Source organism: Enhydra lutris, unplaced genomic scaffold (genome assembly GCF_002288905.1).
Source record: "Enhydra lutris kenyoni isolate GAN:26980312 unplaced genomic scaffold, ASM228890v2 scaffoldscaffold9, whole genome shotgun sequence".
NCBI lineage: Eukaryota > Metazoa > Chordata > Mammalia > Carnivora > Mustelidae > Enhydra > Enhydra lutris.
Window position 1 is genome coordinate 15,661,930 of NW_019154093.1, and position 24,808 is coordinate 15,686,737.

At 43.2% G+C, this 24,808-nt stretch overlaps 1 protein-coding gene across 2 annotated transcripts in view; it reads left to right on the forward strand.

The window, feature by feature from the left end:
- Positions 1-3,248: 3,248 nt before the first annotated feature.
- LOC111142991 (nuclear autoantigenic sperm protein) overlaps positions 3,249-24,808 on the forward strand; it is a 46,305-nt gene continuing 24,745 nt past the window's right edge. For both annotated transcript variants that reach the window (XM_022496369.1, XM_022496370.1), the window contains exon 1: positions 3,249-3,452. In XM_022496369.1, the coding sequence (XP_022352077.1) occupies positions 3,394-3,452 (59 nt within the window). In that variant the 5' untranslated portion in view covers positions 3,249-3,393. The remainder of the gene's footprint in view (positions 3,453-24,808) is intronic.

The window sequence follows — 24,808 nt, forward strand, 5'->3', positions numbered from 1 at the left end:
ATGTAAGTATTCAACCCAACATTTATAAAGTGGAAGTCTTCTCTAAATCTTGTTCAATATAAGATTCCTGCTTCCCCCCCAACCCTCCCATAAAGTCCCATTACCTTCATTATTTAGTATGATATATTGGTTCTTATTTTAAATAGATACATTCTGAATGAAATTTCTTCCAGTTCTAATTATGATTATACTATAATTGCTCTATTCATGAAGTCACTCAACCAAAAATTCACATTGGACACTAGTAATAGTCATCCACTATTATATGCGTTGGGGATTTAGCTGTAAACAAAACAGAATAAGTCACATGGAACCTGGAACTTAGAACTGGGTGAGAGCTAAAACAAAACAAAACAAAACAAAAAACAAAACAAAACAAAACAAAAAAAACAAGTAAATAACTTCAGAGTTTGATGAGCACAATCGAAGAAATAAACAAGAGGAAGCTAATTTTGATTGAATGGCCTGGGAAGGCCTTTTTTGGGGGGGGGGGGAGTAACATTTAAGATGAGGCCTAAAGGATGAATAAGAGCTAATCATTTCAAACTATTGGGAAAAGAGCTTTCTAGGCAGTCAGGTAGCAAGTACAAAGGCCCCTGCATATGAGAAAGGGCTTGAGCATTCTGAGGAACAGAAAGATCAGCATAGTAGGATGATGGTAAAGGGAGGGGAGCAGCATGGGATGAATTTGGAGAGGTGGATTGGAGCCAAATCATGTAGGGCCTTCCTGTTAGAGAGGAGGAGGGGGAGGGGCAGAGGGAGAGAATTTTTTTTTTAGATTTTTATTTTTTTATTTGATAGGAGGAGGGCCAGAGGGAGAGCACGGAGAGTCCCAAGCTGACTCCGCACTGATTGCAGAGCCCCACAGGGAGCTCTGTCTGATACCCCTGAGATCATGACCTGAGCCAAAATCAAGAGTCAGGATGCTCATCCAACTGACCCACAAAGGCACCGCTTAATATCTATTCTATTTTAAGATATTACTTACTTGACAAAGACCAGAGAGGGAGAGCATAAGCAGGGGGAGCAGAAGAGAAAGAGGCAGGCTCCCCACTGAGTGGGGAGCCCTCCTCCAGGCTTGATCCCCAGATCCCAGGATCACGACCCCAGCCAAAGGCAGATGCCTAACCACTGAGACACTAGGCGCTCCTAATATCTATTTTATTTTATTTTTGTTTTAAGATTTTATTTATTTGAGAGAGTGCATGCACGAGTTGGGTAGGGGGGGTGGAGAGGGGCAGAGGGACAGGGAGAAGCAGGCTCCCGGCTGAGCAGGGTGTCCGATTTCAGGCTTAATCCCAAGACCCTGGATCATGACCCAAGCTGAAGGCAGACACTTAACCAACTGAGATTCCAGGTGCCCCCTAATATCTATTTTGAACTTGATTTTTTGTACAAGAACTTTGAGTTCCTCAAAGCCAGAGAGCATGTGTTTTGTCCTTGGGGCCTAGTGCAAAGCCTTTCATATCATAGTTGCTCTGTGAATATTAGTTTAACATATGAGTGGATCACACAAGGTACTAGACTGGATTTCTCTGGCCCTCGCTCTGGCTGCAAGGACTCTGAAGAGATCTCCCCCTCCCCAAACCAACCCTCCAGTCACCATGTTCTCAGACAGTTGTAGCCATTTAATGACTGCTTCACTTGAGCAAGGTACAGTGCTGATTGTTGAAACAAGCATTTCCTCTAACTCTCACAATATCCTTAATGGGTGAATACTAATATTGTCCTCATTTTACATCAATTTTTTTAAAAAGATTTTTTTAAAAAGGATTTTATTTATTTATTTGACAGAGAGAGATCACAAGCAGGCAGAGAGGCAGGCAGAGAGAGAGGAGGAAGCAGGCTCCCTGCTGAGCAGAGAGCCCGATGCGGGGCTCGATCCCAGGACCCTGAGATCATGACCCGAGCCGAAGGCAGCGGCTTAACCCACTAAGCCACCCAGGCGCCCCCTTTTTAAAAGATTTTATTTATTTATTTGACAGAGAGAGATCACAAGTAGGCAGAGAGAAGGGAAAGCAGGCTTCCTGCTGAGCAGAGAGCCGGATGTGGGGCTGGATCCCAGGACCCTAGGATCATGATCTGAGCCGAAGGCAGAGCCACTCAGGCGCCCCAATTTTAAAAGATTACATGACTTGGCTGAGGTCACCCAGCTAATAATGGGAATCCCAGATCTGTTTGCCACCAGAGAATTGGTATTTCCAAGTCCAGCTCTATGCCCCCCAGATTTCAACTTGCCTGACCCTTTACATACTGGAGGAAGATTCCTTTGTAGGGAAGTCTTTCCCAGGGTATCAACACGTGGACAGAAATAAAATCCCCGTTGATCACTGTAGGGAAGGCCAGGCTAGAAGGCGATGGATGATACTCCAGGTGTGAGAAAGTGCAGCCACTGCAGCCTACCAGTCATCCTCCACTCTGCCAGTTGCAGGAAATGAGGCACTCTGCTTTCCATAGCCGACTTGTCTTTCAACTTTCTGAACAAGTTACACCTTCCTGAATCTTGGTTTCTATTTCTACCAAATGGGGCTGATAATCCCGATCTCACAAATAGCGTTGTTAATATTAAATAAAACCGCTAACAGTTTTAAAGTGTCTAAGCACGGTACTGTGGCACACAGGGGCAAACGACAAACGGTATCTGAATGGAGGAAAAGAGCTGGGTAGGGCCTAAGAGGATGGCGTCAGCGGATTGGGCCAGCCGAAGGGGGGCGGGCCCAGAGGGGAGGAGCCAGCGTCCCTCCGCAGTACTGACTTTGAATCAAGCGCGGTAGTTTCGGCGGTAGCCAATCTTAGGATAGCATTTTCTTGCGTCAACTGTTGCTGAGGCTCAGAGCCACGAGTCTCACCGAAATCAGTTCTAGCCGTTGCTGCTGTACCCGTGCTCGGTTCTTACGTGTCTATCCGTTAGGACTGAGAGGACGGGTAGAAAGTTTTGGTCACCTCCCTGAAAATCAGGGCCGGAAAGAGATCCTCGGCTACACGCTCCAAACATGCAGAGCAGCACCAGCTTCCCCTTATGTGGAAGCCGCTGGCCGACGCCCAGTCAGGAGTTGTAGTACCAAGATTCCAGTTCTTACGCAACTTGCTAGAGAAGCAGGAAGTTGCTTTTTGGGGGGAAAGCGGGTCAGGGAGGGAAGGTATCCCGCAGATAAAGACAGCGAGGGCGAGAGTGTCCTTGGGCTGGACTGGGGCAGTCCTGGCCCTTTAAACTCAAGGGGGAGGATCCGGAAGTGGATGGGCGGGGCAAAGGGCGCTGGTTTATAAAGGGGCCCAGCCGCGCGGGGTCTCCAATCTGCCATTTTCTGTCCCTGAATAGGTTTCTGGCGTCCAAATTCCCTGTTTTCCTCACAGACTCTATTCCGCCCGTTGGTCCACCACCTCAGGGGAACGATGGCCGCAGAGTCCACAGCCACTGCCGCCATCGCTGCGGAGCTGGTTTCCGCCGACAAGTAAGCGGGACCGTGGAGAGCTTGAGGCACTGGCCAGTCCACGGGGAGGGGGTGGTGGACTGGGGCTCCCCGGGAGGGACAGGCCCATGAGAGGAAGGACTTGCTTCCCACCGCGCAGCCGTCGCAGTTCGGGGCGGCCCGGACTGTAGAAACCCACCCTTTGAAGAGAACCTCGCGCATTAGCAGTAACACTAGTCGGCTGGCGCCCCCTGCCCGGCTTTTCGCGGCCGCCATCTTGCCGGGGGCAGCGGCGGCTGCTCATCGTCTGCCCCTCTCCTTCCTCCCCCGGCCCGGGGCTATCGGGGAGGAGGCGGGGCCACAGGGCTCCTGTCTGTCTTTATGCCCGTGCTGTCCCCGCACTCCTGGCTCGCGCATCCAGTAGTGTCCCTAAACAACCCGGGAAAATAACTAACAGATTTGGCGCCAAAAACAAAAAAAAAACAAAAAAAAAACCCCCCCACGGGGGGAAAAAAAAACCACCCTTGCACGAGGAGGGAGGCTGGCCTGGTGGGCTCGGGAGGGGGCGGGGCCTTCAGGGGGCGGGGCCACGCGCGCTAGGGTTAGCTTTCCTCCCGCGGCTCGGGAGCAGGGGGCGGGGTCCTGAGGAGGCGGGAAAACTCCATTGTTTGGGGCTGTGCGGTTCGCCCAGAATATCCAACTTCCGCGGTGTGGCGTGGTGAAGCTTGTTTGCTACCGTCTCCTCGCCCATCTCCGGCCCTCTTTCTCTCAGCTATCCTCGTTCTTAGGCCTGTGGTGGAGAGCATAGTGACTCTTTAGGCCTCGGGAGTGCTGGCGAGAAACTTGGCTGCTTCGGAGGGATTGTATCGGGACGGAAAGCATCTTCACCTAGCGCTGCGTGGAACTCCTTACTTCAGTCAGTGTTTGGTTGTTAGGTGAATGGGCGGTTGTATGCACGAAATGTATTAGGTGGACTGGGTAGAAACGATTGCTTTGAAAGCGCTACAGTGCTTGTCAGACAAGGTATTTCTTGAACAGTGAAAGGGGACACTCAGTTAATTCGAGGAAGCAAGTGCCGTTTCCATCTGGTGGGTCTAAATTCCCAATCATCCCTTGAATTTAAGAGCCTGGTTTTATTTTTTCCCTTCTACACCTTAGAAGTTCGCTTCTTCCAGTATAGAGGTTGCTGTGAGGTTTTATGATTAGTTTATAGACTTACACTCTGATGGTGTTGGTACATTCCAAGTTACTAAAGATTTACTTATCTCTACCTACGCTGCCTACCACTTGGTTCGTTTTCCTTCACGTTTAGCAGTGGACAAACTACCCTCAGGATCACGTGGGAACTCTTAGAGAAAATACAGTTCTAGTTTCAAGCTCCGTTTTCGGCCTCCTCATTCATTGATTTGATAGGACAGGAGTAGCTTGTGCTTTGTGAATCGTGTGGTATCTTTTTTTTTTCCCCTTTTTTTAAAATAAGGAACTCCTTACTTGAGACTGATGCTCAGGAGACCATTTTATGGTGTGCTGGACAACTCTAGCAGTCATTCCATTTAGATAGAGATCCTTGCCCTCTCAGCCCTTAAAAGTATTAAGGGTTTGGTTTGGTTTTGAGATAAAATTATGCAGCCAGTATGAATTGCAGATATTCAGATGTTATCTGTGTATAGCTAAAGTTAAGTTAATGGTGAACTAGTCTCCAGCTTCCTGGCAGGTTATGACCATACACTGAGAAAGTACTCATGTGCCTCCAGAAAGGAAAATAAACTATTAAGTTCCAGCCATGAGTTGCAAACTAAAATCTACCAATTGTATGTATTAAGTGCTTTTTTGAATATTTTTACTTGATCCACATGAGTTTGCTGTGAAGTAGTTAACTTCCTTTTATAGGTAAGAAGAATCAAGATTAGAATGGTGAAATAATTTCCCAATTCATAAGTGGCACAGTCTGGGTTAAACCCCAGTATTTCATTTTTATAATTTCATTACCCATGAAAAAGCTTACTTTGAGAGTAAATTACATGAAAACCTAATTAGCTAGTCTGAGGGAACGGTAAAGATGCCCTTTCTCAGTTAAGTAAGTAAATGGGGTATTCAGAGGTAAAGTGTCTAAAATGACTTCTTGGGGCGTCTGGGTGGCTCAGTCCTTAAGCGTCTGCCTGGGCTCAGGTCATGATCCCAGGGTCCTGGGATTGAGCCCTGCATGGGGCTTCCGGCTCAGTGGGAGGCGTGCTTCTCCCTCTCCCACTCTTCCTGTTTATATTCCCTCTTTCGCTATCTCTCTGTCAAATAAATAAACAAATAAAATCGGGGAGGGGGAAGACTTTTTTAGGGGCACCTGGGTGGCTCAGTCAGTTAATTAGGCGTCTGCCTTCGGCTCAGGCCATGGTCCTGGTGTCCTGGGATTGAGCCACTCATAAGGCTGCCCTTTCTGCGGGGAGCCTTTCTCACTTTCTCTCTGCCTGTGCTCACTCTCTTCGTGCTCTCTGTCAAATAAGTAAAATCTTAAAAGAAAAAAGAAAATAAATGGCTTGTTTAGGGCACCTGGGTGGCTCAGTCAGTTAAGTATCTGCCTTGAGCACACTTGATGATCCCAGATTCTTGGGGTCAGGTCCAGCATCCAGCTCCCTGCTCAATGGGGAGTCTGCCTCTCCCTCTCCTGCTGCCCCTCTCCCACCGCTCATGTGCACACGGTCTCTCAAATAAAGTCTTACTATTAGTATTTTCTTTTACAGTTTTTTTAAAGACATCTTTTTTTTTTTTTTTTAAGATTTTATTTGACAGATAGCGAGAGAGGGAACACAAGCAGGGGGAGTGGTAGAGGGAGAAGTAGGCTTCCCACTGAGTAGGGAGCCCGATGCGGGGCTCAACCCCAGGACCCCTGGGATCATGACCTGAGCTAAAGGCAGAGGCTTTAACCCACTGAGCCACTCAGGCGCCCCCTAGCTCAGTAATCTTTAAGTTCTGGGTTTGTCATTTCTATTTCCACAAGTGGTTTGTTTCCTCTGTTTTGGTGTGTAGGGGTTATGTTAGTGCTTAGTGTTTTGGTGTTTAAAATAAGATTAAGATAACTTCTTGTGAGTTAGCTCCATGGATTTATGATGAATTAATGTTGTAATTATTTGTTTGAAAGATTTAGCCAGAAAACCTGAGTACCTATTTTTCAGTGGGGTGGAGGAGTTAAGATAGGTATTACAACTCAGATGTGTAAGTGGGAGAAAAGTCCCTCTGGTGGATCTGGCGGGGGGAAACAATAAAGAACTATTAGATTGTTTTAGTTGAATTGTTATTTGGTAATGTCAAGGTGCTTTTTTTGAGGTCAGAACAGAAAAATAAATGGACTAAATGTTGAAATTATTTCTCAGTAAGAGGAGTATGACCTTGTACTTCTTAATTTATTTGAGAGAGAGTGCACCCATGAGTGGGGAGGAGGGGCAGAGGGCGAAGGAGTGGGAGAAGCAGACTGCTGAGTGGACCCCCACAAGGGGCTCCGTCCATGAACATGGAGATCAGGACCTGAGCTGAAGTCAGAAGATTAACTGACTGAGCCACCCAGGCACTCCTGACCTTGTACTCTTAAGACAATTAACTCATCATCATATCCCATTAACCTTGGTAATGCTAATTATATACATGTCCAAGAGCATTCTTCACTACCACTTTAAAGAATGAGGTCCACTCAATTTAAGAAGCAAAACAATTGGACAAAGAGAAGGACAAACCAAAACACAGACCCTTAACTATAGAGAACAAGTTATTGGTTACCTGGGGGAAGGTGGGTGTGTTGATGGGTGAAATAGATGAAGAGGATTAAAGATGCAGTTATCGTGGGCACATGGCTGGCTCAGTTATAGACCTTGGGACTCTTGGTCTTGGGGTTGTGAGTTCAAACCACATGCTGGGCCGGGAGCCAACTTAAAAAAGAAAAAAACATTTACCGTGATGAGGACTAATCTATGTATAGAATTGTTGAATCAGGGGTGCCTGAGTGGCTCATTCATTAAGTGTCTGCCTTCAGCTCAGGTCATGATTCCAGGGTCCTAGGATGGAACCCCTCACTGGGTTCCCTGCTTGGTGGGAAGCCTGCTTCTCCCTCTCCCACTCCTCTGCTTGTGTTCCCTCTCTAACTGTGTCTCACTCTGTCAAGTAAATAAATCTTAAAAAAAAAAAAGAATTGTTGAATCACTGTATTACACACTTGAAACTAATACAACATAGATATATATTAACTAGAATTAAATTTAAAAATTTATTTTTATTTTTATTATTTTTTTAGAATTAAGATTTTTTAAAATGAATAAAATATGGGCACCTGGGTAGCTTGGTCAGTTGAGTGTCTGATTCTCCGTTTCAGCTCAGGTCATGATCTCAGGTTCATGAGATGAGCACTGCATGGGGTTCTGCACTAATGGGGAGTCTGTTTATGTCTTTCTCTCCTGCCCCTCCCCCTGCTGGCATGCCCTCTTTCTCTCTCTTAGTCTCTTTGTCTCTCTCTTCAATAAATAAATCTTTTTTTTTTTTTTTTAAGATTTTTTTCCATTTATTTGACAGAGAGAGAGAGATCACAAGTAGGCAGAGAAAGAAGGGGAAGTGTGTGCACAGAGCCTGCTTGGCAGGGCTTGATCCCAGGACCCCGAGATCATGACCTAAGCCAAAGGCAGAGGCTTAACCCACTGAGCCACCCAGGCGCCCCTTCAATAAATAAATCTTTAAAAGAAATAAGTAAATACAATTTTAAATGAGGTCCACCCTGAAGACTACACACAAAAAACCTGTTAGAACTAATGAATGAATTCTGCAGTTTTGTTTGTTTAAGGTTTTATTTTTTATATAATCTCTACTTGCAACACGGGGCTGGAATGTAAGACCCTGAGATCAAGAGTTGTATCCTCTACTGACTGAGCCAGCCAGGTTCCTTGCAAAGTTTTAAGTTACTAAGTTAAAAATCAGTTGCATTTTGGGGAAGGTAGCTGGCTCAGTCAGTGGAGCTTGTGACTATTGATCTCAGGGTTGAGTTTGAGACCCATGTTGGGTGTGTAGATTACTTAAAAATAAAAATCTTAAAATCAGTTGTGTTTTTATATAAGAATAACAATCTGAAAAGGAAACAATTCCATTTAAAATAGAATCAAAGAGTTACATACTAGGTATAAGCCCGACCAAGGAGTGAAAAACTTGTACAAACTTTTTTTTTTTTTTTTAAGATTTTATTTATTTATTGGACAGAGCGAGAGAGCACAAGCAGGCAGAGCAGTAGAGGGAGAGGGAGAAGCAGGCTCCCCACCGAGCAGGGAGCCCGATGTGGGGCTCGATCCCAGGACCCCGGGATCATGACCCGAGCCGGAGGCAGTCGCTCAACCAACTGAGCCACCCAGGCGCCCCTTGTACAAACTTTTTAAAGACTTATTTGAGAGATAGTTTGAGCCTGGGTGCATGAGAGTAGGGGGAGGGACAGAGGAAGAGAATCCTTAAGCAGACTACCACCAAGTATGGAGACCGACACAGGGCTCCATTTCATAACCCATGAAATCATGACCTGAACCAAAACCAAGAGTCAAGAGGCCCAACTGACTGAGCCACTTATATGCCCCTTGAACAGACTTTTGTAGTAAAAACTATAAAACATGGCTGAAAAATTCAAGAAGATACAAATAAATGGAAAGACTTGCCCTGTTTTGGGTTGGAATGCTTAATATTAAGGTGTCCTGGGGTGCTTGAATGGCTCAGTCGTTTGGGTGTCTGACTCTTGGTTTCTCAGCTCAGGTGATATTCTCGGGTCCTGAGATTGAACCCTGCATCTGGCTATGCTCTCAGCAAGGAGTTGGCTTGAGAGTCTCGCCCTCTCCTTCCACCCCTCCCCTTGCTCAAGCACACTCTAGATTAAAAAGATCTATCTATATGACCGAGAAGTACAAGCAGGCAGAGGGAGAGGGAGAAGAAGGCTCTCCATGGAGCAGGGAGTCTGATGCAGGATTCTGATCCCAGGACCCTGGGGTCATGAACTGAGTCACCCAGGTGCCTTCCCTCTTTTAAAAGATTTTATTTATTTACAAATTTATTGTTTATATAAATAAAAACCTTTAAAAAAATGTCCATACTACTAAAGAGATTTATAGATTCCACACAATCTATATCAAAATTTCAGTGGCGTTTTTGCAGATACAGTAGTTTCATCCTACAATTTATAAGGAATCTCAAGGGATCCCAAAAAGCCATAGCAGTTTTTAAAAAAGAGCAGAGTTGGAGAGCCCACTTCTGATTTCACAACATTACAAAGCTACAATAATGAGAACTGTGGTAACTGGCATAAAGACAGACAAATAGACCAAAGAACAGAATAGAAAGTCCTGAAATAAATCCTCACGTAGGGTCAAATGATCTTTGACAAAGATGCCAAAACCACTTTATGAGGAAAGAATAGTCTCTTCAACAAATGGTGTTGTGAAAACTGGATATGCTGATGTGGAAGAATGAAGTTGGACCCTTATCTTACACATACGAAACTGGGCTGAAAATGGATTAAACACCTAAATGTAAGGCCTGAAACCAAAATTCCTGAAAGCAGAAGATAAAAGCTCCGTGATATTGGACTTGGTCTTGGATAGGGTACCAAAAGCACAGACAACAAAAGAAAAATAGACAAGTTTAAGACTACATAAAACTTTTAAAAACTTTCATTTTTAAAAGTATATTTATTGAGAGAGTGTGGTGGTGGGGGGCAGAGAGCGGGAGATGGAGAGAGAGATTCTGAAGTAGACTGCCCGCTGAGTGGGGAGGCTGTTGGGGGCTCAGTCTGGGACCCCAAGATCATGACCTGAGTCAGCCACTCAACAGACTGAGTCACCCAGGTGACTCTTCTGACTTCTAACATAATAGGTTAGTTTTGTCAGTTTTGAACTTTATATAAATTGAATTATGCTCTGTGTAGTGATACCTAGTTGCTTATACTCAACACTATGAGAATCATACACATTACATACTCTTTTAGTGATTTCTTTGTGCTATATAGTGCTCCACTGTATGAATATACTGTACTTTTTTCCATTCTGTCAGGTGGACATTGAGCTTATATTTATTTGTAAGGGTAAATTAAAACTGTAGGGAGGATGATAGATGATGATAAATATAATTAGGTGCCTGGAAAACTATTCTGTTTCTGGTTGAGACTGTGGGCCTTGGTTTCCTGTAATTTTTTTTTTTTTTAAAGATTTTTATTTATTTGACAGAGAAATCACAAGTAGGCAGAGAGGCAGGCAGAGAGAGAGAGGGAAGCAGGCTCCTGGCTGAGCAGAGAGCCCAATGTGGGGCTTGATCTTAAGACCTGAGATCATGACCTAGGCCGAAGGCAGAGGCCCAACCCACTGAGCTAATAGGGATTCTGGTTTCCTGTTTCTTGTGGTGGCGGTAGTAGGGGAGATTCTACAAGTTAACGAAGACTTTTTTTTTTTTTTTAAACAGAGGAGTTTTTTTAAAAAAAGATTTTATTCATTTATTTGACAGATGGAGATCACAAGTAGGCAGAGAGGCAGGCAGAGAGAGAGAGGAGGAAGCAGGCTCCCTGCTGAGCCACCCAGGAGCCCCAAGACTTTTTTTTTTTTTTAAGATTTTATTCATTTGACAGAGAAGAGCGGAAGCATAAGCAAGGGGAGCTGCACACACAGGTGGAGGGAGAGGGAGGAGCAGGCTCCCAGCTGATCAGGGACCCCAAAGCGGGGCTCAGTCCCAGGCTCCTGGGATCATGACCTGAGCCTAAGGTAGACCTTTGACAGACTGAGCCACCCAGGTGCCCCTGGTCATTCTTTAAGGAGAATTTTGTGAAGCACTTTTCTTGTCACCCAGGTCATAAGCATATTTCCTCTATATTTACTGAACATTTATTTTGGTTACTAGAGGTACCACATTTAAGGAGAAAGAGGAGGTCCCTTTTCTCAGATGAAGCTTACATTACTTGGTATAGACTATAAATACGTAGATTAGAGAATGTTAGTGATAAAATATTGTACAGATGGTTATCTTAATTTACCCATTTTTAAGGTGAAAGTAACTGGATGATTAATTTAGTTCGCATGGTCAAGGATTGCCTCCATGATATGTGAGTGACAAGGGACCAGCTATATGAAGATTCTAGCATGGAAACTTTATTCATAGAAATAAGGATAGGGGCGCCTGGGTGGCTCAGTGGATTAAGCCGCTGCCTTTGGCTCAGGTCATGATCTCAGGGTCCTGGGATCGAGCCCCGCATCGGGCTCTCTGCTCGTCGGGGAGCCTGCTTCCCCCTCTCTCTCTGCCTGACTCTCTGCCTACTTGTGATCTCTCTCTCTGTCAAAAAAATAAATAAAATATTAAAAAAAAAAGAAATAAGGATAACAGAAAATAGGGGTACACATGCAGACAGGTTGGTAGTTTTGGTGTGGTGAAAGAAGGCCTAATTGTTTCTGTTCCATGAAGTGTGAAGCAAGGTCTGGTTAGAAGTAAGGGGGAGGACTGTAGTAGGGTATAGGAGATTTGAAGAAGAAATAGTCACTTTGGAGAGATTGAAAAAATATTCATGAGGAAAAAAATCTACAGGATGTGTGGTAGGATTGCCAGTGTTGTCCTTGTTTTAGGTTTGTGGCAAGAATTTAAAGTGAGGGTGCCTGGGGTGGCTCAGTGGGTTAAGTGTCTGCCTTCAGCTTAGGTCATGATCCCAGGGTCCTGGGATCCAGTCCTTTGCTCAGCAGGGAGCCTCTGAGCCCCTCTGCTTGCTGCTCCTCCTGCTTGTGCACTCTCTCTCTCTCTCTCTGACAAATAAAATCTTAAAAAACAATGTGAAGTGAGTCCATTCAGTGCTCTTGAATGTTTCTTAGGATGTTCATTCAGCTGCTTGGCTACAGCAGACACAATAAATGGTTAGAGGGTTGAGACCTATAGGGAACTTAAGGGTTTTCAGAAGAAAGCTGAATATATAATACTTTCTTCATAGAGAGTTTATGTTATAAAATGTCTTGAAGATAATAATTGGAGATTTGTGCTTCCCACCCAACCTCCACATCTTGTTGTCCAGCAGCAGACCTGTTTGGTCTCTTGGTGTTTCCTCTTTTTCCTCGAAGATAGCAGTCTCCTCAGCATTTAAGCATCCTAAAATGGACACATTTAAAAGGCATTTCTCTATCATAAATCTCTGTTTGGTGCCTGTTTTTGCTTATTTAACTTCATAGTCAAACTTCTTCTTTTTTTTTTTTTAAATTTTTTTTTTATTTATTTGCCAGAGAGAGAGAGAGAGAGAGAGTACACACAAGCAGGCAGAGAGGCAGGCAGAGGCAGCGAGAGAAGCAGGCTCCCTGCCGAGCAAGGAGCCTGATGTGGGACTTGATCCCAGGACCCCAGGGTCATGACCTGAGCCGAAGGCAGTGGCTTAACCAACTGAGCCACCCAGGCGTCCCTCATAGTCAAACTTCTTTAGATAAGAATATTCCTTCCTAGATCCCCTTTTTTCCCTTCCCTTCTGTTTGCTTAACCATTTAGCAAATGTATTTAATTTATACTTAATGTGTTAGGTTTTAGAGATACAAAGATGAATCAGTTTCAGTTTCTGTTGGTCAGATCATAACAGGGCAGGTGCATACTGAGTATACACATTTGTTCAGTTTGTATCAGTCTGGCTTCTTTCCCTTCATGCCATCTAAACAACATTGCTAAAAGTACTCAGATTGTCTGTATGTTAAATTAGTCCTTATTCTTAGCTTTCTAATTAGTTCTTAACCTTTTTTCTGAATCTGATAACAGTAACTCCCTCCTAATTTTGTTTTTCTTTGATATTACCTCCATTTCTTCCTATCTGTTTCATTGTTAGTAATTGCTATTGACTCATTATATATCAAACATTCAATTATGTGCTTTGTGAACTTTCTTATTTAATTTTTAAAACAAATCCTGTGAGATAAGCAATGTTAATTATAGTTGATGAAACTGAGGCACCTCACATGCTAAAGGGCAGAGTCACTTGGCCCTAATCCTACTGTAGTGATTCAGGATTGGTCACTTATTTTAACAAATATTGATTAGTGCCAGGCATTGAGCATGGTGCTAGGATACAGCTAGAATAAGATAGATATGATTTTTTTGCTTAGAGCTTAATCTTGCAGAATACAGAAAGTCAATAGACAATTGAAATGGGATGGTGTCATATACATTACCAAATCACCTGTGTAATTGCATTATTTCTCTTTAAAATAGGAGCATTGCCATCTGCCACAAGGTTTGTGAGAGGATTAAATGAAAATGAATAGGTACTGCATGTGTTATGTTTGGCAGTCAGATGTTTGCTCTGAATTCTCTATTGAATGTTAACCACTTTTTCATAAGCACCTCAAAATCAACTTGTCTTAACATGTAAGTCCCACAATTTTCACCTTATTTTGGTTGGCTAGCGCTCAAGTGTCCCAACCCCAGAAATAAAAATTCTGGACTCTTTTCTAATTTTCAAACAGTCACCAGTATTTCTTAGTGTGGTATTCTTTTTTTTCTTTTCTTTTTTTTTTTTTTTAAAGATTTTATTTATTTATTTGACAGAGAGATCACAAGCAGGCAGAGAGGCAGGCAGAGAGAGAGGAGGAAGCAGGCTCCCCTAGAGAGCAGAGAGCCCGATGCGGGGCTCGATCCCAGCACTCTGAGATCACGACCTGAGCCAAAGGCAGCGGCCCAACCCACTGAGCCACCCAGGCACCCCTTAGTGTGGTATTCTATAACAGGGTTTAGAAATGTTAAGTCTAGAGGGCCAAATAGGGGTGAAGTGATAGGGATAGGGATTGTAGTAAATTTTCCTTCCTTGAAGTGAGTGGTCATTATTATTTTATTTATTTATTTTTTTAAGATTTTATTTATTTATTTGACAGAGAGAAATCACAAGTAGGCAGAGAGGCAGGCAGAGAGAGAGGAGGAAGCAGGCTCCCCGCTGAGCAGAAAGCCGGATGCGGGGCTTGAACCCAGGACCTGGGATCATGACCCGAGCCGAAGGCAGCGGCTTAACCCACTGAGCCACCCAGGCGCCCCAATGAGTGGTCATTATTTAACTTCAGCTGATTGTGTGAGAAGGTGAGGCCATATTGGTGGGTATCTGATTTAAAAAAATTTTTTTTTTTTTTAAGATTTTGTTTATTTATTTGACAGAGAGAGATAGTGAGAGTGGGAACACAAGTGGGGGAGTGGGAGAGGGAGAAGCAGGCTTCCCAATGAACAGGGAGCCTGATGCAGGGCTCGATCCCAGGACCCCGGGAACACGACCCCAGCTAAAGGCAGACACCCAATGACTGAGCCACCCAGGCGCCCCGGGTATCTGATTTTTAAAAAATATTTTACTTACTTACTTTTTTTTTTTTTCTTTTAAGATTTTGTTTATTTATTTGACAGATCACACATCGGCAGAGAGGCAGGCAGAAAGAGAGGGGGACGCAGGCTTCTTGCTGAACAGAGAGCCCGATGCGGGGCTCGATCCCAGGACCCTGAGATCATGACCTGGGCCGAAGGCAGAGGCTTAACCCACTGAGCCACCCAGGTGCTCCAGTATTTTACTTTCTTGAACAGAAAATCCATTCCTGATTTAAAATCCAGAATGTTAGTTATATAGTGAAATGTCCCTCTACCCCTTGCTTCCTAAGTCAAAAAGTTTTTCTTCTCAGAGTGACCCAGTGTTAGGAATTTATTATGTATCCGTCAATGACAGCCTTATGCATATAGAAGCAAACAGTATGTAGTTATTAGTTTTACATACTAAGTGATAGCCTAATTGACACATTTCGGAGCATTCAGTAATACATCTTGGAGATCTTTCCTCATCAGGGCGCAGTTTCCTTAATTTTTTTTTATGGATGCCTTCTATTCTAGTCTGTGGATGTCTCAACAGATGCCCTACTGATAGATTTGTGAGTTGTTTCCAGTATTACGTTATTACAATTAATGCTACAGTGAATAACCTTGTAATAAATGATGGACTAGTATATCTGTAGGGTAACTTTCTTCTACTTAAAAAATTTTGATTCCAGTATAATTAATATACAGTGTTACATAAGTTTCAGGTATACAGTATAGTGATTCAACAGTCCTACACATTACTCAGTGTTCATCATGATTAGTGTACTTTTTTAAAAAAATTGTTTTTATTTACTTATTTGTGAGAGAGACAGAGAGCATGAGAAGGGAGAAGCAGACTCCCTGTGGAGCTGGGCTCCCAGTGTGGGACTCGATCCCAGGACTCCAAGGATCATGACCTGAGTCGAAGGCAGTTGCTTAACCAACTGAGCCACCCAGGCGCCCATAGTGTGCTTACTTGTAATCCTCTTCACCTATTTCACTCATTCTCCCACTCACCTCACCTCTGGTAACCAGTAATTTCCCTTAAGAGTCTGTTTTTTGTCTTTTTCTTTGTTCGTTTGTTTTGTTTCTTAAATTCCACATATGAGCGGAATATGGTATTTTTCTCTGACTTATTTCACTTAGCATTTAAATGTTCTCCAAGTAATTCCCAGGTTGACTGAAGTTTGAGAACCACTGCTTTAATCCATCTCTCCAGACTACACTAGTACTACCTTAGTTCAGGCCCTTTTTACTTGTCTAGGCCACAAACAGTGGAAATAAATTTATCCCTGATGAGTGCTTTACACTGTTACTTTTTAAAGGTATTTTTTATTATTTACACACTTATTTAGTTAAAGATTTTATTTTCTTATCTGGTAGAGAGAAAGAGAGAGAGCATGAGGGGGGAGGGTCAGAGGCAGAAGCAGACTCCCTTCTAAGCAGGGAACCTGATGTGGGACTGGATCCTAGGACTCCAGGATCATGACCTGAGCCAAACTGCTTAACCAGTTGAGTCACCTGGGCACCCTTTTAAGGTATCTTTTTTTTTTTAAAGATTTTATTTATTTGACAGACAGAGAGGCAGGCAGAGAGAGAGCAGGAAGCAGGCTCCCCGCCGAGCAGAGAGCTCCCTGGGATCATGACCTGAGCCGAAGGTGGAGGCTTTAGCCCACTGAGCCACCCAGGTGCCCTACAATGTTATTTTTATAATGCTTTTACTGATTTTGTTTCTAATTTTATCTGGAAAAAAGATAACAAACTATTTTATCTAGAAAAAAGATATCAAACTATCTTTTGTACTACAGTTAGAGTACATAAAAAATAAATTTGATCATGTTACACCTTCAGTGACTCACTTTGGAATAAAAATTTAAAGCCTTAGGTGGAGTTAGAATAGTCTGGCTCTCTACATCCATCCAGCCTTGCTCCTTGTTATGTCTTCTGATGGGAAGTGGGACAAGGAAAGTTAAATAAAGTCCAGTTCTTGGAATTTACATTACAGCTTAAGGACGTGTTCTCCAAAATAGGAAGAATTAAGCTTTAATAATGATATGGAGGTTGACACTATGACAGTTGCCTTATTTATGATTTATTTTTAAACATTAGGATTTTTTTTTTTTTAAAGACTTTATTTATTTATTTGTCAGAGAGAGAGACAGCGAGCGCAGGCAGACAGAGTGGCAGGCAGAGGCAGAGGGAGAAGCAGGCTCCCCACAGAACAAGGAGCCCGATGTGGGACTCGATCCCAGGACGCTGGGATCATGACCCGAGCCGAAGGCAGCTGCTTAACCAACTGAGCCACCCAGGCGTCCCTAGGATTTTTTTTTTTTTTTTTCAAGATTTATTTCTTAGTGTACATGGCAGGGGGAGTGGCAGGCAGAGGGAGAGGGAGAAGCGGGTTTTTCTCCTTAAGTAGGAATGTGGGGCCTGATCCCAGGACACTGGGATCATGACCTGAGCAGAAGGCAGATGCTTAACCAACTCACCCACCCAGGTACCCTTAAACATGAGGATTTAAAAAAGTTTTTCCTTTTTTATTTTTAATATTTTTATTGTTTTCTTAATTTTAACTTTTTAAATTAACATATAATGTATTATTTGCCCCAGGGGTACAGGTCTGTGAATCGTCAGCCTTACACACTTCACATCACTCACCATAGCACATACCCTCCCCAATGTCCATAACCCAACCACCTTCTCCATACCACCCCCCCGAACCCTGCCCTGCAACCCTCAGTTTGTTCTGTGAGATTAAGAGTCTCTTATGGTTTGTCTCCTCCCGATCCCATCTTATTTCATTTTTTTCCTTCCCTACCCCCCAAGCCCCCCACTTTGCCTCTCAGATTCCTCATATCAGGGGCGCCTGGGTGGCTCAGTGGGTTAAAGCCTCTGCGTCCAGCTCAGGTCATGATCTCAGGGGCCTGGGATCAAGCCCCACATCAGGCTCTCTGCTCAGCAGGGAGCCTGCTTCCCTTTCTCTCTCTCTGCCTGCCTCTCTGCCTACTTGTGATCTCTGTCAAATAAATAAACAAAATCTTAAAAAAAAATCCCTCATATCAGGGAGATGATAAAACATTAGGATTTTTAAGAATGGGATATAATTGACAGTTTCAGGGTACAATATAATGATCCAATATTTGTATATACTGTTAAATGATAGCAACAATAAGTCTAGATATGACTTTTTTTCCAGTTTAAACTAGCTCTTACAAAGTGGACAGTGTGTTTAAAAGATTCCTGCTTAGAAATGGTGAATTGAAGATAATAATGCAAGCATAAAAAAAGCAGGAAAATAGCAGAATTGACACTTTCACTTATAGCTTGTATTCCTAGCTTTGTTAGACACATCAGGTAGTTAAAAACAATGGCTGTCAGTAGTAAACCCACTAGCAGATATCTGAAAATAAACAATTTGTAAAAGATAAAGTTAATTTTTTTTTTTTAAAGTAAGCTCTGTGCCCAGCATGGGGCCTGAACTCACCACCAGGAGATTAGGAGTTGCACACTCTACCAGCTGAGCCAGCCAGATGCCCTAAGATAAAAGTTGATATTTTAACAGTGAGAAAGTAACTGCTTTTCAAAAGAAACATGCAGTGGAGAAAACTTTTTAAAAACCAGTTATTTAGAAATGTTTCCATATTTTATTTTATTTTATTTTTTAAGATTTTATTTATATATTTGACAGATCACAAGTAGGCAGAGAGGCAGGCAGAAAGAGAGAGGGGGAAGCAGCCTCCTGCTGGGCAGAGAGCCCGATGCGGGGCTCGATCCCAGGACCCTGAGATCATGACCTGAGCTGAAGGCAGAGGGTTAACCTACTGAGCCACCGAGGCGCCCCTCATATGTGATTTTATTGCTAAAATATTTATGTTAATAACTTTGGGAATGCTTGTTTTGCTTCTAAAATCTTTAAAAACTTGATTCACTTTTCAGTTTGTATTAAAAAGAAATGTGAAGCTGGCCACTAACATGCATAGAAATGTTCACATCAGTTGTCATAATTGCCAAAAACTAGAAATGAGCCAAATGTTCATTAAAGTGAAAAAACCAGATTAAAAAATAAAAGAATGTTTTCCATGTGCCCTCATTTACCATGGTCAGTGCTTCTTATTGACATAGATCCAAATTTCTACCTGGTATAACTTTCTTTGTGCCTGGATTTCCTTTTTTCTTTCTTTCTTTCTTTTTTTTTTTAAAGAATTTATTTGTCAGAGCACAAACAGGGAAGAAGGGGGAACAGCAGGCAGAGGGAGAAGCAGGGTCCCTACTGAGCAGGAAGTCTGGGGATCATGACCTGAGCTTAAGTCAGACACTTAACAGAGCCACATAAGCGTCTCTCTCTGCCTAGATTTCCTTTAACATTTTTTCTCATAATTGTGCATTGGTGGTAAGTCCTCTCTTTTGTATGAAAGAGGTGGTTTTATTTCTTATATTTGAAAGATTAACTTCATTAGCTATAGAATAGGTTGATAATTTCTTTCGGCATTTAAAAAATACTGCTTTACTATCTTCTGTCTTGCATTGTTTATAACAAGAAGTTGCCTGTCATTCTTTTATATATATATATTTTTTAAAGATTTTATTTATTTATTTGACAGATCACAAGTAGGCAGAGAGGCAGGCAGAGAGAGGAGGAAGCAGGCTCCCCGCTGAGCAGAGAGCCTGACGTGGGGCTCGATCCCAGAACTCTGGGATCATGACCTGAGCCAAAGGCAGAGGCTTTAACCCACTGAGCCACCCAGGCGCCCCCATACTTATATATTTTTTACTATGATTATATAAGTATCATTTTCTTTTGCCTGATTTTATATCTTTTTTCTTTTTTTTTTTTTAAAGATTTTATTTATTTATTTGACAGATAGAGATCACAGGTAGGCAGCGAGACAGGCAGAGAGAGAGGAGGAAGCAGGCTCCCTGCTGAGCAGAGAGCCCGATGTGGGGCTCGATCCCAGGACCCTGGGATCATGACCTGAGCCGAAGGCAGAGGCTTTAACCCACTGAGCCACCCAGGCGCTCCCAATCTTTCTTTTATTTTTTAAAGTAGGATTCATGCCCACCATGGGGACTTGAACTCATCACCCTGAGATCAAGTCAGATCCTCTCCTGACTGAGCCAGCCAGGCGCCTCTGTGGTTGTTCCTCTGTCACTGGTTTTTAGAACTTGACAAATACTTCGGTGTGTTTTTCATGTTTCTTTTGCTTGGGGTTTGTTGATTTTTGGGTCTGTGGATTTATATTTCTTTCTTTTTTTTTTTTTTTTTTTTTTTAGATTTTTTATTTATTTATTTGACAGAGAGAAATCACAAGTAGGCAGAGAGGCAGGCAGAGAGAGAGGAGGAAGCAGGCTCCCTGCTGAGCAGAAAGCCCGACGTGGGGCTTGAACCCAGGACCTGGGATCATGACTTGAGCCAAAGGCAGCGGCTTAACCCACTGAGCCACCCAGGCGCCCCTGTGGATTTATATTTCTAATCAAAATTGGCAAGTTTTCTGCCATTGTTCATTTTTTAAAAATTTATTGTTGGGTGCCTGGGTGGCTCAGTCGGTTAAGCATCAGACTCTTGATTTCAGCTCAGGTCATGATCTCAGGTTTGTGAGATCCAGCCTGGCATCAGGCTCTGTGCTCAGCATGGAGTCTGCTTGAGATTCTCTCCTCCCTCTGGCCCTTCTGCTCATGCTCTTTATCTGTCTTTCAGATAAATATTAACATTTATTGTTTATTGTTTTTATGGTATTTGTTTTGTATTTGCCATCATTTCTTTTTTTAAAAGAACTATATATTTGAAAGAGTGAGTGAAAGAGAGCAAGAGCATGGGCAGGCAGGGAGAGAGAGAGAAGCGGACTCCACACTGAGTAGGGAGCTCAATGGCATGGCTCATTCCTAGGACCTTGGGATCATGACCTCAGCTGAAGGCAGACACTTAAGAGACTGATGGACTGAGCCACCCAGGTGCTCAATTTTTTTTTTTAAGACTTTATTTACTTATTTATTTGAGAGAGAAGAAGGAGCATGTGAGCACAAGTGGGGGGGGGGCAGTGAGGGAGAGAAGCAGACTCTCCACTGAGCAGGGAGCCCAGTGTGGGGCCAGACCCCAGGACCTTGGGACCACAACTCGATCCCAGACACTTAAGCAGCTGAGCCACCCTGGTGCCTCTGCCATCATTTCTTTAATTAAATATTTTCTCCATTCCTTTAAATATTTTCTTTCCCCCCTCTATCCCTTCAGGGACCCAGTCCACATGTATGTTAGTCTCCTCAGTGTTTCATAGTCATGAAGTCCTGTTTTTAAAAAATTTATTTTAGAGGTGCCTGGGTAGCTCAAGTCTGTTAGGCATCTGCCTTTGGCTCAGGTCATGATCCCGGAGTCCTGGGATTGAGCCCCGCGTCGGGCTCCCTGCTCGGTGGGGAGCCTGCTTCTCCCTCTCCCTCTGCCTGCGGCTCTGCCTACTTGTGTTCTCTATCTCTGTTAAATAAATAAATAAACTTTTTAAAGAAATTTTTTTTTTTTTAAGATTTTATTTATTTATGTGAGAGAGAGAGAGAGACAGAGTGAGACAGCATGAGAGGGGAGGTCAGAGGGAGAAGCAGACTCCCCATGGAGCCGGAAGCCCGATGCAGGACTCAATCCCAGGACTCCAGCACCACTAACTGAGCCGAAGGCAGTTGCCCAACCAACTGAGCCACACAGGCGCCCCCAAAAATACTTATTTTAGAGAGGAGGGAAAGGACAGGGGGAGAGGGAGAACCTCAAGTAGACTCCACACTGAGTGTGGAGCCCGCTGTGGAGCTCAGTCTCATGACTCTGAGATCCTGACCTGAGTGGAAGTCAGGAGTCGGTTGCGGTTGCGTTACTAACTGAGCCACCCACGCACCCTGAAATTCAAATTTCTTTTTAAGTCTTTCTGTTTTCATTTTGGATAGTTTCCACTGCTGGTTTTGTAAATTTCTAGTGTTTTTTCTTCTTCAAGTCTGATTGATCCTGTCAAGTGTATTTTTGTCTCCAGAAGTGTGATTTGAATCTTTACTTTTTAAAAAAATACCTTCTATTTTTCTCATACTCCTGCTTTTCTTTACATTCTTTTTTTTTTTTTTAAGATTTTATTTATTTATTTGACAGATAGAGATCACAAGTAGGCAGAAAGGCAGGCAGAGAGAGAGAGGGGAGGAAGCAGGCTCCCTGCTGAGCAGAGAGCCTGATGTGGGGCTCGATCCCAGGACCCTGGGATCATGACCTGAGCCGAAGGCAGAGGCTTTAACCCACTGAGCCACCCAGGCGCCCCTTTTCTTTACATTCTTGAACATGTGGAGTACATTTAAAATGATTGCCTTAATGTCCTTGTCTATCATCTGTGTCCTTCCTGGGTGTGTTTCTATTGATTACCTTTTTTTCCCACTATGGATTTTAATTCCCTGCTTCCTTGTTTGCCTGATCATTTTTTACTTACATAACTTATCAGACATTGTGAGGTTTGTTACTGTTTTTTTTTTTTTTTTTTTTTTTTTTTTAATTCCTTTAAATGTATTTTGATGTTGGGATGCAGTTACTTGGAAATAATTCAGTCCTGGGGGTGCCTGGGTGGCTCAGTGGGTTAAAGCCTCTGCCTTCGGCTCAGGTCATGGTCCCGGAGTCCTGGGATCAAGCCCCGCATCGGGCTCTCTGCTCTGCAGGGAGCCTGCTTCCCCCTCTCTCTCTGCCTGCCTCTCTGCCTACTTGTGATCTCTGTCTGTTGAATAAATAAATAAAATCTTAAAAAAAAAAAAAAAGATAATTCAGTCCTGTTGAGGATTGCCTTTAAGTTTTGTTAGGCAGGCCTGGAACTTAATTTTGTTACTAAATGGTATTTGTCTCATGTGGTACAGGTATTTCTACCCTGGCTTTTGGGAACATGAGTTATTCTAGACCCTGTGTGATCTCTGAAGATTGTTTCATCTTTTCTAGTAACTCTTACCTAGGCCTCAATAGTTTTCTTATGTAGAAGGGGATCAGTAGTTAGCCAAGGACTGGAGGGAACCTTCTGTGGGTATCTAGAGCTTGCTATCTTTTCTCCATTCTGTTCTGTAAATTCTAGCTACCTAGGCCTCTCCAAACCATAGACTCTTATCTCAGTTCTGTGAAACAGACTCCTTTGGGTTCCTCTGTACTGTGGACAAAATTCTCTAAGCAGTAAGTTGGGGACACTTAAACGGGGCTCATCTCATTTGTTTCCCTTTTCTCAGATCAATGTCCTGTGCTACTAGCTGTTCAGTGTTTGAAAACTGATGTTTCGTGTTCTTGGCCAGTTTTTTTTTTAGTTGTTTGAGGTGGGAGGGTGAATCTGGTACCTGTTAACTTCCGTCTTGGCTTAATAGTGAAATTTATATAGTATTGCACCTCACCCCTCACCTATGTGGAGTATAAAACATTTTTGTATTTTTGTTGCCACTGGAGTGCCTCAGTGTTTGTAGCATGTATATATAGCATTCATGTGTGTGGTTTTAGGGCTTACATTTTATTGAGACGTCTGTTACTACCACATTGCATGGTCTGTAGACTAGTATTGGTGGTAGACTAATACTGGTTTGTGAACTGTTTGTTACTGGTCTACAAAGAGATAAGAATAAAAATTTGGAGTAAGCATTATTTAATAAACATTCATGGGGCGCCTGGGTGGCTCAGTGGGTTAAGCCTCTGCCTTTGGTTCAGGTCATGATCCCAGGGTCCTGGGATCGAGCCCCCCCCATCCGGGTCTCTGCTCATTGGGGAACCTGCTTCCCCCCTCTCTCTGCCTGCCTCTCTGCCTACTTGTGATCTCTGTCTGTCAAATAAATAAATAAATAAATAAAATTTAAAAAAAAAAAATCATCTGATGGGGTGCCTGACTGGCTCCATTGGTAGAGCGTGTAACTCTTGATCTTAGGGCTTATGAGTTTGAGCCCCATGTTGGGTGTAGGGATTACTTAAAAAAAAAAAAAAAAAAAAACCAAAACAAGGAGTGAGTGATTGGTGGGGGGAGGAAAAAAAGGGCACCTGGGTGGCTCAGTTGGTTAAGCAGCTGCCTTCGCCTCAGGTCATGATGGCAGGTTCTGGGATTGAGCCCTTGCTTCTCCCTTTCCCTCTGCCATTCCCCCTGCTTATGTGCTCTTGTTCTCTCTCTTTCAAATAAATACATAAAATCTTAAAAAAAAAATCAAATAAAGAAACTATTGTACACTGGAAATAAAAAATCTGATCCTTCAACCATGGGTAATTTGAGAAGCTTGTGTTAAATCTGACCAAAATAACCCCTTAGTGAAGCTATGTGAGCATAACCGGCTGTGCCTGAAAGTGTAGATAAGGATCCAAGGCCATCATTCCAGGTTTCTGCAAAGATTATCTACTTTCTTACCTGCAGCTAGAAGTATTGCCTTTTAAACTGTGCTTTGTCCCTGTGGCTCTAGCTATGAAGTCTCTTACTTCTTTTCTTTCTTTTTCTTTTTTTAAAATATTTTATTTATTTATTTGACAGAGAGAGAGAGAGAGAGATCACAAGTAGGCAGAGAGGCAGGCAGAGAGAGGGGGGGAAGCAGGCTCCCCGCTGAGCAGAGAACCCCACGCGGGGCTTGATCCCAGTACCCTGAGATCACGACTCGAGCCGAAGGCAGTGGCTCAACCCACTGAGCCACCCAGGCGCCCCTCTTTCTTATTTTCAACCCAGTTTTCTCCTCATTCCCCAGGGCTTTTCATCAGACTTGCTGACCAATACAATATTCACAAAAGAATTAGGAGTTGGAAGCAAAGATTTTGGATTCTGCTGAAAGTAAATGACCACTTAAAAAAATTTTGTCTTTAAACCATGTTCTAAGAATGAGACTCCAATACAATACAGTTAATCCTCACCTGTCATTTAATTTCTCCTGCCTTTCTCTGTGCTTCTAAACAAACTGTTCCCTCTGCTTTTTTTTTTTTTTTTAAGTTTATTTTTTTAAGTGATCCTCTACACCCAAGGTGGGGCTTGAACTCATGAGCCCTGAGATCAAGTCCCTTGCTCTGCAGACTGAGCCAGCCAGATGCCCCCTGTCCTCTCTACTTTTTTAACTGTTTGATTGGAGAC